Here is a 15701-nt window from a genome sequence, read left to right as displayed (position 1 = left end):
GAAAGAAGGAAAATGCTTTTTATTAAAGTGTTGCCTTTTGGGTAGGCAGCCATCTTTGTCACTGTGTATCTCTATTTTCACCTTACCTTCTGTAGGTCGCTGTACAGTTGTGCAATATTATTAGGACCAAGTGAAGCAGCACAAACCTACCGCTCTCAGACACACACTGGGGAACAATAGTAATGTAAAAAGAACATGTAGTGAGGTAAGGAGATGGAAAGTGCAGGGTGGTGGAAGAAAGAGTGTAGGAAGCTGGCTCTGAATATACTATACCAAAGTGAGGTACGGTGTGCACAGAGTCCAGTAGAAACCAAAAGGTAGGCAGAGTTAAAGTAGATAGCACCTCACTCTCTATTTGTGGTAGTGTAGTCGAGCAGTAAGGCTTTATCAGAGGACAGTGTTAAGCATTTGTTATACACACTCAGTCAGCAAATGAATTCACACACTCAAAGACTGAACTTCAGTCCTAATATTAGATTTAGGGGCTTTACAGGTAGTTAAAAAGATTGGTACCAATGGGTCTCTTTCCTGGGGTGGGTACATCCCCTGTTATGCCACCATCCAGTGGGAGGGAGGCATAAGCCTTTCCCTGGTTGGCTGGGTCCCCCCATCTGCAAGACTGAGAGTTGTGCTTCACTTCGGCTCCCCCACCTGAGGGGTGGAGTTGGCAGAGGTGGGCACACCTCTCTTCCTCGCTTGTTTTTTCCACTGGTTCTCCTGCCCAAAGTGGGGGTCAGAAGCAGTGGGACCAATTGCTGAAGCAGCGAGTGGCCTGTGGAAACTCACAAAGGCGGCAAGCCTTTGAAGCTTCCCCTTCGTGGACTCTGCCCATCCTGGGAGAAGAGGCTTGGCACCTCGTCCCAGGATGTGCATTGTTTCAGGCCCCCAAAAGCAGCAGGCTCTCGACCCAGGGGTCCAGAAACATGTCTGGCAGTGGCAGCTGAGAGCAGCCACACAGCCTCGACACTAGTGGTAGGTCGTTTTTCAGGGGGCATGTCTAAGATGTCCTCTGTGCGCATTTTTCATTAAATCCACACAGGCATCAGTGTGGATTTAATGTGCTGAGAAGTTTGATACCAAACTTCTCAGTGTTCAGTGTAGCCATTATGGGGCTGTGGAATTCGTAATGACAAACTCCCAGCACTATATACTCTTAATGGTAGCACTGCACTTACAATGTCTAAGAATGGACTCAGATATTGTAGGGGTATAGGGCTCATGCACCTGTACCCTCACCACTGGTATAGTGCACCAAGCTAGAGGGGTGACTGATCTATGCCAGGGCAGTGGGTTGTAGGCATGGCACACAGGGATGTGTGCCATGTCGACTCTTCACTTTGTTCTGCACCAAAACATGCAGCCTGCAATGGCAGTGTGTGAGTGTAATGGTACATGGCCTCTAAGGGTGGCAAAAAAAGTGCTGCAGCCCCTAGAGTTCTTCCCTGGTCACAGTTCCCTGGGTACCCATGGTACCATTTACCAGGGGCTGACCTGTGGCCAGAGAAGCCAATTGGGTTTGGGGAAAGCACACAAGCCCTGGGAACCTGATTGGCAGGGACCCAAGGCACATCAAGTTAAAAGTGCATCAGTAGTCTGGCACAAAGTCGGGGGTGGGGGGGAGTTACTACAACAGAAACCCAGATTCTCACAAAGAGGCATAAGGTGGGATCATGATTAGGTAGCCTTGGTATTCGGCAACCCCAGCATGCAGGAGAGTCGGCAGCAGGTCCTAACAAAAACTTTGGCTGCCATCCCTTACTGACTGAATTGGCCATGGATAGGGACAGTGATACTTTATAGATTGGGTGAGCTTACCTTGCTAACTTGCTGTGATACTTTCTTGGCATGCTCTATGTCCCTCGCGAGCACATCCACGTGGCAGTTCGTCTTTGCAATATCCCCTTCCATTCGATATTTAATCTGTGGTGATGTAACCAAAGAAAATCAATGCCAAGAAACACTAATACATAAAAGTAGAAAAACATAAAATGCTGCAAAGACAATTCTGGGACATGTCAAGTACAAAATAATGGTAAATGTTGTATCATCCCGGGTTGCTTATGAAATGGCTTAGGATATTTTAAGAGAGAACACAACAGTAAATATAAGTCACACACACAGACCTATGAAAGGTGATTACCTGGTAAGTAACATGAATTCGGATGTGTGGGCTGACACACACCTAAGTAAATCCATCACTTACTTACGGTATGTTACATGTACAGTCACCGGTTGCAACTGATGAAGTTGCCTTAACTGAAGATTCAAAAGTAGAGTTGACCTTCTCAAGGCTAGAACCAGGGATCCTCAGCTTTGGAAATATTCTAAACGTTCTTAAATTAATACTTCAGCCACTGGGAAGTGTCTAACCACATTGTACATGGCACAATGAAAGAGGTGTTTACTTCCTTATTAATCTTTGGTCCTTCGAAGCAATAGATCTAGACTATAGACTTCATTTTAGAGTTTGCTAGACTGGTTACTGCATCACAAACATCCTGTCTGCCATATTACAAATGTTGTATATCTTATAGCACTTCGAGTATGGCGAACAGGATATCTGTTACGTTTGTGACAGAGAATGTGTCTCCAAACTTTAAACCAGGCCAGATTTATGTAAAAAGTAATTTACAATTTACAAAAGGTTTCACAGGTCCTAAGAGCAAGATAAGAGCAAGGTAAATTTTAATTACCAATTTTACATTTCTAACATACTTTTAAGTATCAGATAAAGCCTTCCCCTATGAAGTACTCCCTGAGTCTAAACCTTGCCACAGTTTAACACCATTTATGATTTTTAGATTTCGGGGGCATTCTTAATGAAAATTAAAATAGCAGGTTTTGGCAACAGTTTTTTAATTCAAGTCTCAAGTATGCTGCATTACAAAATCTGGGGAGTGTAATATCAATACATAGCCTAAGACAATATAACTATTTTGTTTAGGGTGTACACTAATTATTAAATAAAACAGTGAGCAAAATATGTCATTTTACAAAGAGATTGGGACTAGTGTGAGGAAAGCAGATATTATTAAAATGTATAAGAAACGCCTCGCAGAAATGTAATCTGAAGTTCTGAACAGCAATATTACTCATTATTATAGTATCTAGAAACAGGTTTTAATAATTGATAATTGGTACCAATGAAAAAACTGAACTGTTCCAATTTTAAATTTTTTATCCTAATTATTTTTAATACTTTTAAAATGTCAGACTTATATTGCACATGTTTCTTAAGATACCAATTTGTCTCAGACTCGAAGTGTTAGTTTAAACATATATTTAAAAACATCAGGAATCTTAATTATTGAGGCTAGTAAGTCACCTGAAGTACCTGGCAGTAGCAGTTTATACCAAGAGCCACCAAGGGCTAAAACAGACTTATTTGTTGACAGTGGGAAAGCTGAGGTTCAAAGTTCAATCTAAAGATTAAGGTCGAATATATTGCTTGTCTGGATGAGACAGCTTTTAATGCAGTTTTTATTCTTGGGACACCTTTTAGACAGACTTACACTATAGGTGGCTGAGACTTCTTCTTTTAATATTTCCCTGATAAAAACTGTAATGGTATAATTGTATTTTGCAGCAAATTGAGGAAGGGCTACAAGTTTTAATAGTTGCACATTTTGTGAAAGCTGATAGTCCCCCAGCAAGGAAGGTAGTGTCCGCGCTTCATTCAGCGGGGGAGGGATCAAGAGAGGACGAGTTATTGGTGAGTATTACAATCAATGTGACTGGACACTCTTATGTTTGAGGAAATCAATCAGCCTGAAATTAAGAAGCAATTCTAACAGGGAAGCACAGCTGTAAATATGTTGTTTTATAAAATGGCGGAAACAAATGTCAGATTTTGTAGATGATTGTTTAGTATGTATTACATGTCTAATCCCTTTTTAAATATTTTAACGCAATGACCTCAACTATAGGATTATTCTTAATTGTGTACCTATTTAGCAAATGACTTAAGTTTGCTATTGGCCAAACCAAGAAAAAGAAACTGGGGTTGACCTAAGAGATGGTCACACAGTGTTTCCATCTTGTTTACAACTTTCGTTGCAAGTGTTTGCATTGCAGAAATCCAAGCTGACAGCCCAAGCTCAGGTGCCCATCATCGTCGGGGCACTTTTGAGGAGGCTGAAGTTGCCCCTCAAACTATTTTTACTGGGCAGGTAAAACAAAGCGTTGCTGAGAGTTTATCCAAAAGTCAATTAGAATCATAGAGTACTATCACTACATTATCTTTAGTGTGCGTTTGTCTGCGTGCATGGGGGTTTGTATTATTCCATAAAACTGCTATTTGATTAAACAAATAGATTTTTGTCTGCATGTCGATTTCTTATCGAAATAAAGTTTTGACACAAACTCTATATCGGATTTTTTTTGGAGCAAGGGAGACCGAGAAAGGAAGGGGAATGGGAAAGAGAAAGGACAAGATAAAAGGATTTGGTGAAAGGGATTAAAAGGCAAAGGAAAAATTAAAGGAGCGAATAAGGAAAGGGAAGAAATAGGGAAAAATTAAAGGGAATGGGAAAGGGAAGTGAAAGGCAAAAGAAGATGGAACAGGTGAGGCAAACGTAAAGGAAATTGAAAATAAAGGTAAGGGATAAAGGAAAAGGGAAGAGCGAAAATGAAAGGAAAAGAGAGAGAGAAAGCGAAAGGAGAATAGAAAGGGAAGGGGAGAGAGCGGAAACGGGAGAAGGGAGAGAAAAGGAAGGACAAGGGGAAGCGGAAGGGGAGGAGGAGGGAGAAGGAGCGGTAAAATGAAGGGAAAGGGATAACGGAAAAGGGAAGAGGGAAGGGAAAAGGAAAGAGTAGGTAAAGCGAAAGGAGAAGGGAAAGGGAGTGGGAAAGTGGAAGGGGAGAAGGAGGGTGAGAGAAAGGGAAAATGAAGGAAAAGGTATAGCAAGAGACAGCAGCTGTAGGAAGTAGACTCCAGACTGGGCCTGGAGGAGATAGCTGGATTATCTTCTACACTGTCTCCTAAAGCCCTCCATCAGCCAGTAGGAGTCGATGGCTGGGACTTCACACAGCTGCCGCGAGGTCCTCGCCACTCGCCAGCACCCACTAACATAAAAGCAGGAGAGGGCGGTGCAGACACTGCTCTTCGGAACCTTCATTCGTGGCCATTGTGGGGGGAGGGGGATATTTGAGACTTGAGAGGGCCAGAGCGAGCCAGACCGGACACATTAATTACTGCATGCTATAAACCTGCAATGAGTTGAGCTCATCCACATTGTGTGGCGCTGTGGCTACACTTGAGTGGCCAGTTAGGAGCAGATTATTGAAGAAAATATGAAGCGACAGAGTGAACAGTTTATCATTTGAAGAGCAGTTTCCATCCGATTGGAAATGCACATTGGTACTAGATACGAAGGGCAGTTAGTGGTAAGGAAGGCTATAGCGCTCTGAAGTAAACAAAAGGTGAAAAGTAGCACTACATTCAACTACTGAATAATATATATTAGAGGTGGGTGGTATACTGCTGCCTAGTGGGTGACGCTTAACATGTGTAAAGACCGGGGATCTTGCTCTGTGAACATATAAAAAGCATAAAACCCCACCATGGGATTTATTGATCCAGGCCCTGCCAGCTCACACACTCTGAGGCCTGGCTGCCGCCTGATGTGATTCTTATCATATACCTTTTCTCTAGACTCTGACAAACAGCTCAGTCTTAGTATGTCAGACAACACACAGGCGGTCGGTGGGGATTATACAAGAAAACACGAGCTTTTATCCCTGAATTCCTATTGTGATACATAAACTTCCATTTCGAAGTCCACGCTAGGGCACCTGTCCAGTCGCTCACTGCGTTTATTTATAGATTGACTGCCTCGAGGCGGGGCCGCTGCGATTGCACGGGTGCACTGGTTTACTTGAAAAGAGATGGTAAAAAATAATTAATTAGAAGTATGGGGCAAAATTAATTATACGCAAATGTTTGTATTTTTATGTTTTTAGTCAGTGTAAAACATTTTTTTACGAGCTCGTACAGATGTTAAACGTTTTTATATAAAGTAAAAAGATTTTGAGTATGAAATTAGGAACAGTGTTTTCAATGGGACAAATGCACACTTAAAATGGAGTAATGTATCAGAATTGAAAGTTACAGGAGGTTGGTGTTTGATTGTTCAAGACAATTAATAATACTATGATACAGCTGGACCTGAGGGTGCAGTGGACTGACTAATGCAATCCAAATGTCTTTGTTTGCCTTCATGGAAACATGTTCAAATCCCAGGGGCCCTACTCAGCCTTTCATCATTTCAAGGCTGGTAAAGTCAATGCCATTGAGTTGGGTAATTGAAAACAGATGTTTAGCCCCAAGGGATGAACGTGAGCTATACAAATACATGTTATGTTAGAATGCCTTTATAATATACCTTCAAGGTAAAAAAACTTCTACATATTACTTTGACATATTGGGAAACCTCATGTAACAGCCCTCTTTTTATTCGCCTCCCTTTCTCATACACCATCCCTGTCTTGTCTTTAACCAGTTTTCTTCTTCATGCGGTTTAGGCATATTCCCTTTCTTTTCCACTTGTGCCCTTCCTTTCCTGTTTCCCGAAATAGAAGATGGACCAGCTGTGTGCAGCCTATGGCCGAGAAGATCAATTTGTTCTTTGGTGCTGGCGCCAGAAGATGGGGGAGCCCAGACAACAGTGTTAGTGCGCTCACAACGTGCAAGTCGCTGCCCCCCCCTGAACACCTCTGAAAGGAGAGAGCCAACTTCGATTATGTTGGTTTGACCAAGACGTAGCCTTTATGTACACAGTATCAGCCAGAGATGAACTCCTAGCCAAGCAGACCCTGCTATGTAAATAAGGGAACAGCTTAAATATTGTACAAGCAAAACAATTGTCTCCACTTTATCATTAATGGACAAATCTCTGGAATGCATTGTTCCAGAAGGCCCCCCTTTCCTTATACATTACCCACGCCCTCCACCCAGGGTCGGATTGGTAAGGCGGGCACTCGGGCAATTGCTGAGGGGCAGCTATCCAAGTTCCAGCTGTTGGCTGCTTTTTTGGGCAGCCCGGGGGCCGATTTAGGCTGGGTTTGGTGTTTTCCGATGCTGCCAGCATCCCGGTGGGTGCTCGAGTGGCCTTTCTGGAGGCAGATGGGCGTCCATTACCTTCCTTTTATCAATTGTCAGAAGTGTCACTCCCTTTCCCTCGCTGGGCCGGCCAATTAATGCATGCATTTTGAGCAGGGGCATGGGCCACGGGGCCTGAGCAGAAGTGGCCTCAATTATGTTCAAGTGTGTTCTTTATGTAAATAAAGTTAAGAAAACATGTCTCTGTCAGAGATCCCTCACCCCCTTCTTCCCTTCTTTTTCTAAAACTTCGCAGAAGCAGTGTTTTACGGGAAGGCAATATGCAAATGTTGGCCACTTTTTTTAAACGTGCCCAGGCCGCTTTTTAATCCCAATCCAAACCTGCCTCCAAATTGGGCATCAGAGAGATTAAGAGAGAATATTGGCCAGCATACATTAGTGGCAACTTCCCCTCCTCCACACAGACGGTTTGGCAACACGCTTAGTTCCATATCAACACATATGCCAGGGCACAACAAAGAGCTCCATCCCTGCCGGGGTATCTGCCATTGTGTGAAGCCCCCAAAATGTTCAAATCCAGAAATCAGGAATCAAGGGTTAGGGCAGAAAGGATCAGGACCACCAGCAGGTCAGTGCTCCCTCCTGCTAGCCCAGTGCCCACACCATTCCACACCCCAGCGAGGGCTGGGTCAATCCAATAGATCAGTCAAAATTTCTAGGGTATTCCCCTTTTCTGCTGCTAAAATTTCCACCATTTGTTTTCCAGGAGTGCTTGGGTGGATGTTGGGTGCATTAGTAGGTTGGTTGTGAAGGTGGAAGTAGAGAGAAAAAGAGGCTGATCCCTCACCTCCGGATGTCTTAAATGGCCCGTCCTGGGCACCTCTCGATGACATCACAACCTACATGACACCAACAACGCACTCCTTACTTCGCTGCACCTGCCCGTGGTGCGACTAATGGTGCCCCTTCCGCTATTTGTGGGGGGGGGCACCTGGTCAGGACACTTGCCCCCAACTGCGCTCTTTGTCACCTTGTATGCTGGTGGGCGTTCCGCTAGGACATATTTTTCTTCATTTTTATAATTTGCTATTTTGATTTGTTTTACATTTTTACATTTTGGGATGTGTTCATGTGATTCCATCATATTTCCCAAATACTGTCATTTGTTCAAGTCTTGGAATAGACTTCTAGAATACTGTAAACGTGACAAGTGAGTTTCCAGAATATAATAAGAAGCACTACAAAGGTTAGACAATAAAATCTTCGCAATCATAGTTATTAGGAACTCCACAAAACCCATGGCTTTGTAACTAGTTGAGCACAGTATTGTGGTTGTGTGACTGTAGATAGTGACCCATTGCTACACCCACCTCGCTCAGCTGCGCTTGCGCTTTTCTGATTCGGCGAAGTTCAGGTGTGTCCGTGGAGATGGCATATGGTCGTCCCTTGTGTTTCTGATACTGTTCTTTGTACTTGTTCTGTGGAAAAAAACAGGTACATGTCATTTCACAGGCCTGCATTATACCTACATCTCTCCACTTCCTCTTTCGCCGGCTCTCATCCACCAACAAGGAGTTGTGCTCAGGCTGACATACTGATCCGAAACTAGTTTAAACTGCGCATGTTTCTTCAATTTTCAGAACTATATTTCTGCTTAAAGGCATCCATTTTTATTCCTTATATAGTATTGTAGAATTCCCTAATTCACTGTTCATTCTATGGGTGTTGCATGGGAAAAGCCACTGCAACGCCCATGGAACACCTTCTCTGGTGCAGAGTAAGGCAACAAAGTGACTTGCGCTGCCTTGCCCTACTCCAGATCTATGAGGCCATGCAAAGCCACACAAGTTTGCACTGCTGGAGTGTCTAAAAAGGTGATGCTCCGTCGATTTCAGTCTCTCATAAATAAGCCACTAAGGGCCAGATGTAGGTGGCTAAATACCAGTCGGTAACACCGAAATTCAGTAAATTTCAGTGTTACCGACCGATATTTAGCCATTCCTAATGTAGGTAAGGAATCTGTAAATAAGGAATCGGTAAATAAGGAATCGGTAAATACCGATTCCTTATTGCTCTTGCATTTAAGGAATCGGTTCCTTAAATGCAATGTAGGAAGCACATTAAAGAGTGCTTTTGAGCCTTAAGAAATCGGAAATTATCACCAACTTCAAGTTGGTGGTAATTACCGATTTCCTTTATAAAATCACTTTTTTGTTTTTTGTTAAGTGCCATGTGGCACACATTCATGCCCTTAGGGCATGAATGTGCACCAAATGTGCACACATGCACATTTCAGGGTTGCAACAGGGTGTCCTTTTGACACCCTGGCACCCTTAAAAGTGGTCCCGCTATTAGCTATTGGGTAATACCGAATCGCTAATAGTGAATGTCTTCACATTCATTCCTATTGGCCTCCAAGCCCATAGAAATGAATGGGTAGGTATTCCTTATTACCGAATCTCAATTATCGATTTGGTAATAAGGAATATTAAGGATTCTGTATTTTATACAGAATCTTTACCTACATAGGAAATACCAATTTCTCAATAGCGAATCGGTAAAATTCGCTATAAAGAAATCGGTATTTCAGATTAATCTACATCTGGCCCCAAGTGTTTAAGGAATTGGGGTCTTCCGAGATGGCTCAATCAATTATATTTTGCCTTTTATAATTGATAAACAAATCACTTAAACGATATGATAGAGTCTGAATGTGGCCTCAGAGATAAACAAAAACCATGAGGAGCGGGAGGGAGTGCTGGTGGTTTTCTCGGCTTCTTGCCGCCCCCTCAACAGCCACACTAAAGAGTGGGGGGAGATTGCCACCCTGAAACGACAGCTAAGAGTTGGGGGGAGGCTGCCACCCCCAAAACTCATGCAGCCCGGGGCGGATCGCCCCCCTGGTTCCCCCTTCCTACGCCTCTGATTTATCTTCCTTCAATCCATACCGTGTTTACGTTGAAGTAAATCTTTATGAAGTATACACTGGAACTAAGCTATACTTGGCTGATGAGCCCTCATTAGTGCGAAACCAGTCATAGGTTGTTTATTTTCCTGTTTATGGAGGGCCTGACCTGGCAGTTCGGATTGGGCAGTTCCCATTGGGGCAGGGTCAAGATTGATTTGCATATGGCTTCGACGAAATTGAAGAGGCATGGTGTACAAAATGAGGATGGAGTGGGATGCAATTCATAACCAGTGGCTGAGATTAATTCAAGCATTCCATCCATCACTTTTTTTGTGTACTACAATAAATCTTTTTGAAGCAAGATATGAATTCACTTAGAAGATTTATGCCAACCACACCTGGGATCGATCTAAGGCTGTAATTATTATTATTATTTTTTTTTTAGTTTTTATATAGCACAAACTAGACCCGAAGATGTTGGGTATCAGAGCGCTTTACATGAGCATCAGTTTCGTTACACAAGGACACATTCATTTTTTTTTTTTTTGTGAGGCACGGGGAGATTAAGTGATTTGCCAAGAATCACAGGATGTTGAGCGTCGTTGACGAGACTCAAACCTGGTTCCCCAGCTTCGAGGTCGACCGATCTAGCCGCGAGGGAAGGGCTGCTTCTATGCCTCATTTTCATAATGACCACTATCTTTGCATACTCAGTCTTTTTCACAAGTGTAAACCATTTCTGCAATGCACAAATTATTGTTTTACACTTGTAAAAAGATTTATATATCAATATTTCTGTGCCAGTAAATCTACTCTTAGAGGTGGGAAGTGGATTTTCCAGCGCCAGGAATATAATAAAATCCTGTGCACAGTCACAGATTTACTTCTTTGTATGTGTTCAAAAATATGTTCCTGACCTATTTCCACCCTGGAAATGACAGAGGATTTACTCCTGTCAAAGGTAGGAGTAAACCCCTTTCTGACAGCAATTGGGACTATAACCACCTCATAATTGGTAACTGAACAAAGGGAAACATGAGTTTTCTCTGCGGAAACTGGCGCAGGAAACAGAAAAATAATACTAAGTACAATTACACTTGGGTGAGACATCTCCCTTTGCACATTTATACACTATACCATTATGAATGTGGAAATTTTTCTACAGGTGAGAAAACATGAGTTCACAAAAAGTGAAGAAGATGAACTGGTAAACGGTGACTGCTGCGGCTTCCCTGGGTGCTTTTGGAATTCCAACAAATAGGAAAACTGCTCTCTTATAAGGTATTAAACCTGCGCCTTGCAACCCTCATGGATGAATAGCCATGCTTAATAAGTCCATGTTTGATTGATTGATTGATTGATACAGATTTCCAAATTGTGGGGCTCATTGTATGTACATGTATCTCATGGATATTCCGAAAATCTGGCATGGATCCCCCCTAACAGTCCCACACTGGACACCCATGCTCTAGGCTGGTTTTTTTCTTTTCTCTTTTGAATAATCATTTCTGTTGATATGAAAAGTACCCTCTCCCCGAGAGTCCTTTAGCGGATCATCTCCCGCTAAAGGATGGCAAATGGTACAATCCATACTGTGAGGTGAGCTGGGTAACACAGCGCCCACCACCTGACGGTCTCACGGAGCTCTGGACTAGTAGAGGTGCAAAATGCACAAAACGCTGTGCTTTTGTGTAAAAGTGTGTGAGACATCTACAAAGCCAAGTGAACTATTATATTGACAAACACGGCCTTCAAAGCACTGAGAACTTACGGTAGCACCACGTGCACCTTGGCCTTAATTTCACACCGTGGGTGATTCTAGTCTCACTATATACGGATGACGTGAACCTGTATGTCAACCACCCGGCAGCACACTTGGACCCACTTATTCGTGAAATCCCTAGGTTTGGTGGCCTTTCAGGTGTCACAGTGAACTGGGGGAAGTCCATGATCTTCTTACTGACACCGGCCACCAACAAGTTCCAGTCGGAGTTTCCACTCAAATGGGCAGATTCCCTGTGAAATATCTGAGCATATGGATCAGTCACGACCCAGAGGAGCTCTGGCACTACAACTATGGCAAATTGATGGAATGGCTAGAAAGCTGGCTGCACCGGTGGAGGTCCCTTACGTTGTCTCTGGTAGGCCGGATTGCTATTGCCAAGATGGTGGTATTGCCCAAGTTTTTATATGTTGTTATCAACATCCCACTGCCACTCACTACGGAGTTCAAGAAGAGACTCAGATCGAACCTGATATCCCTCGCATGGGCGGGCGGACAGCCGAGAATCACATGGGAGAGACTCACTCTTCCATTCGAGTAAGGGGGACTGGGTGCTCCAGACTTGGAATTGTACAACAACTGTGCGCAGGCCTAGTTCGGGTTTCATTGGGTCTACCCAACTCAGTTTATGGCACGCACCGCCCCAGAAAGAGACCAGGTAGATCCGGTCCCACTGCATATGGCATTGTTCAGGCCACAACACCGCCCCCGGCCCGGCATTAATACGATAGGCTGCACAGTCTGGGCATGGCAGGAGCTCTGATGCAGGGCATTGCTACACAATATGGGGCCTATTTACAAAGCGGTCGGATTGCCACCGCCCGACCAGCGGTGGCGATCCGCCTGCCAAAACTCACCGCTAGATGGCCATTTACCCCTGCCACATTAGCATAGCGGGTGGTACCGCGGCTGATGGAAAGACGGTCTGCCGCTTTTCCGCTGTACACAATTGTCACGATTACCTACGGGGCGAAAAAGGCCCTTAATATGGTGGCTGTCCCTTGCAGGCACCACCATCCATATTATGAGGGTGCGGTATAATGCCTTTCCAGGGTGGAGACTTTGCCATGGGAAGGTGTGCAGACTTTCGCTTGGAGGGCCCGTTGTGGGCCCTCGGGTGTTAGGGGGTGGGGTTGCACATGAGGGATACCCATGGTACCACCCTTCATTGGCATGCACAAGGTGGCAGGCACCACACGATGCCTGTCCCGTTGCGCATGCCAATGCACAACATGCCTTTTTAACATTGTGGCCAGTGCTGCTTACAGCACCACCCGCCACAATGTTAAATATGCGGGATGCGACCACCAGGGTGGCATCCTAATAGGCACAGCGGGACTGCCGCACATTGGGTGGACTGTCCCGTTTACTGTTACGTGGCGGGCAGATCTTGTCTGCCTGCCATCGTAATTGACCCCTAAGTTCGCACCTTCCGTGCCACTCATTCGACATCCAGCATTCCCTTTTACGGCTGAAGCAGGAGTATGTCAACGACGGCGGAAGCTGAAGCTGCACACGCTGGGAAGTGCATTTCCTGACTGCATGTTAATAGGATTTAATGAGGCACTGGGGTATAACCACACAGGACTGATGGACAGACTGACATACGTTCAGCTCAGAGCCAGATTATGTATGACTTATGACTCATTTCCGATAGCACGTCCAACATTCAAATTCTTTGAAGACTTCCAGACCAACCCGTCACCCTGCAAACTCATTACTTGCCTGTACTCTGGTATGCAATGTGAGTCTGCGGTAAGCACCCCACCGGCACAGCGTAAACGGGAGGAATACCTGGGAGCCCCCTTTGATGAGGGAGTGTGGGAATACTGCTAAGCGCAGGACAGGGCGCTATCACTCAATTACAGGTTGTGATTGATTCACTTCAAATTTATTCACAGGTTATTTAGAACCCCAGTTTGGATGCACAAGGCAGGTTTGAGTGCTGATACATCCTGTATGTGTTGTAGAGCGCCAAACTCCTACTTCATGCACCTGGTGTGGGAATGCCCCAGGGTCATGTTGTACTGGGGGTACATATTTGATGCCCTAGAGCAGTGTTTCCCAAACTGGGGTCCACGGACCCCCAGGGGCCGTAACACATTCCCAGGGGGTCCGTAGGCAACAGTTTTAAAAGTACAGAAAAGTTTCTTGTATAATTAGCAGTTTTCCAGCAACAATAAAAGTGTCAAGATAATGCCAGTGATTAATGTACCTGCTGGAGCGTGAGGAGAGTTTTGTTCAGTGGCAGCTTTGACTTAACTAATGTAGCACAGAGGGTTAATGTGCCTACTTCAAAGAACATGTAACATGCATTTTAAAAAGCAGTATTTTATGTGCATAGGTTTGTGGTTACTGCTTTTGTCACAGAGATTCTTTCGTTACTGTGCACTTCATAAGTGACAATCGTAATGTAGCAGAGGGACCTATAAACGGTCTTCAAAGAGCTGCTTGCAAACTGCATGGTACCAGTAACTTATGTTTTTTCCTAGTTATTCATTATCCTGATGCTGCTAAAAAGATTTGGGTGGAAATACATTTTTAATGTTAAAGTCAGTGTTAGCCACTGTATTATGTTCTGAATCCTGAGTTTGTGCATTTCCAGAACAAGCACTCTATAAAAATGCCCGCCAGTATGAACGACATGTGAACCTTGTAGTCCCCTTTACCTTATTTACTATTTTATATACACTGATTTACATGTATGATTCAATGTCTCTGTGTGATGTAAAGTGCTCTGACATCCTACAATGGTATGAGAGATGCTACAAAACAAATTAAATACACGTGACAAAAGAGCTATTCAATATAAAATTCTGAGGGCCAGATGTACGATCCGTTTTTATATGTGCGAACGGGTTTGTGAACCCGTTTGCGCATGCAAAAACCTATTGGGCCGTGTACATTGCCTATTTCGCGAGTCGCAATTTGTTTGCGACTCGCTAAATAGGTTTTGCAACTTGCAATTTGGAAGGGGCATTCCCTTGCAAATAGCTAGTCTCAAAACCATGTACAAATGTATTACGGTCGCAATACACTCGCAATTACCACCTACTTCAAGTAGATGGTAATGCATTCGCAAATGGGAAGGGGTCCCCAGGGGACCACTTCCCCTTTGCAAATGCATGCAAAATTATTTTTTAAGGGCAGGCCGTGGTCCCAGGGACCTCTGCCTGCCCTTAGAAAATGAAACAAAAATGTTTCTTTTCTTTTTATTTAAATGCATGGTACACTGGCTGCATTTTTTTTCACTGCTTGATTTAAAAGCTGTCCCAGACATGGTGGCCTGCAGAGCCCAGCAGGCCACCATACCTAAGAGGGCTGGCATTCCCAATGGGCTCGGAAATTGCGAGAGTCTCATTAATATTAATGAACCTCGCAATTTGCAACCCAATTGGGAATCCCAAACAGTGTTAAACACACTGTTGTACATTTCATTTAGCGACTTGCAGTTTGCCACTCGCAATATGTCACCAATTGTGAGGCGCTAAAAAAAATGGTCGTACATCTGGCCCCAAAATCCTTACTACTTTGAGTATTTGTTTTGTGTGCACACATGTGTATTTTTTTCGAATTACTTTTTTCAATATTTGAAATTTAACTTATACAAATTGCTTGGGGGTCCCCGGCTTCTAGTGGTGACTCATTGGGGGTCCGCAGGAGTCAAAAGTTTGGGAACCACATTTGATCCCTGGGACCACTGCCTGCCCTTAAAAAATAATTTTGCATGCATTTGCAAAGGGGAAGTGGTCCCCTGGGGACCCCTTCCCATTTGCGAATGCATTACCATCTACTTGAAGTAGGTGGTAATTGCGAGTGTATTGCGACCGCAATACATTTGTACATGGTTTTGAGACTAGCTATTTGCAAGGGAATGCCCCTTCCAAATTGCAAGTTGCAAAACCTATTTAGCGAGTCGCAAACAAATTGCGACTCGCGAAATAGGCAAT

At 44.0% G+C, this 15701-nt stretch overlaps 1 protein-coding gene across 44 annotated transcripts in view; it reads right to left on the bottom strand.

The window, feature by feature from the left end:
* The window catches only part of NEB (nebulin), a 402407-nt gene that overhangs the window by 361009 nt on the left and 25697 nt on the right, over positions 1-15701 (bottom strand). For all 44 annotated transcript variants that reach the window (XM_086957193.1, XM_086957196.1, XM_086957192.1 and 41 more), the window contains 2 exons: positions 8431-8538; positions 1816-1920 (listed from right to left, as the gene is read on the bottom strand). In XM_086957193.1, coding sequence (XP_086813319.1) covers positions 1816-1920; positions 8431-8538 — 213 coding nt within the window. The remainder of the gene's footprint in view (positions 1-1815; positions 1921-8430; positions 8539-15701) is intronic.

This window comes from Lissotriton vulgaris, chromosome 2_1, assembly GCF_964263255.1.
Source record: "Lissotriton vulgaris chromosome 2_1, aLisVul1.2, whole genome shotgun sequence".
Classification (NCBI taxonomy): Eukaryota; Metazoa; Chordata; class Amphibia; order Caudata; family Salamandridae; genus Lissotriton; species Lissotriton vulgaris.
The sequence above is the reverse complement of the archived record's forward strand: the minus strand, read 5'-3'. Positions and strand labels throughout refer to the sequence as shown.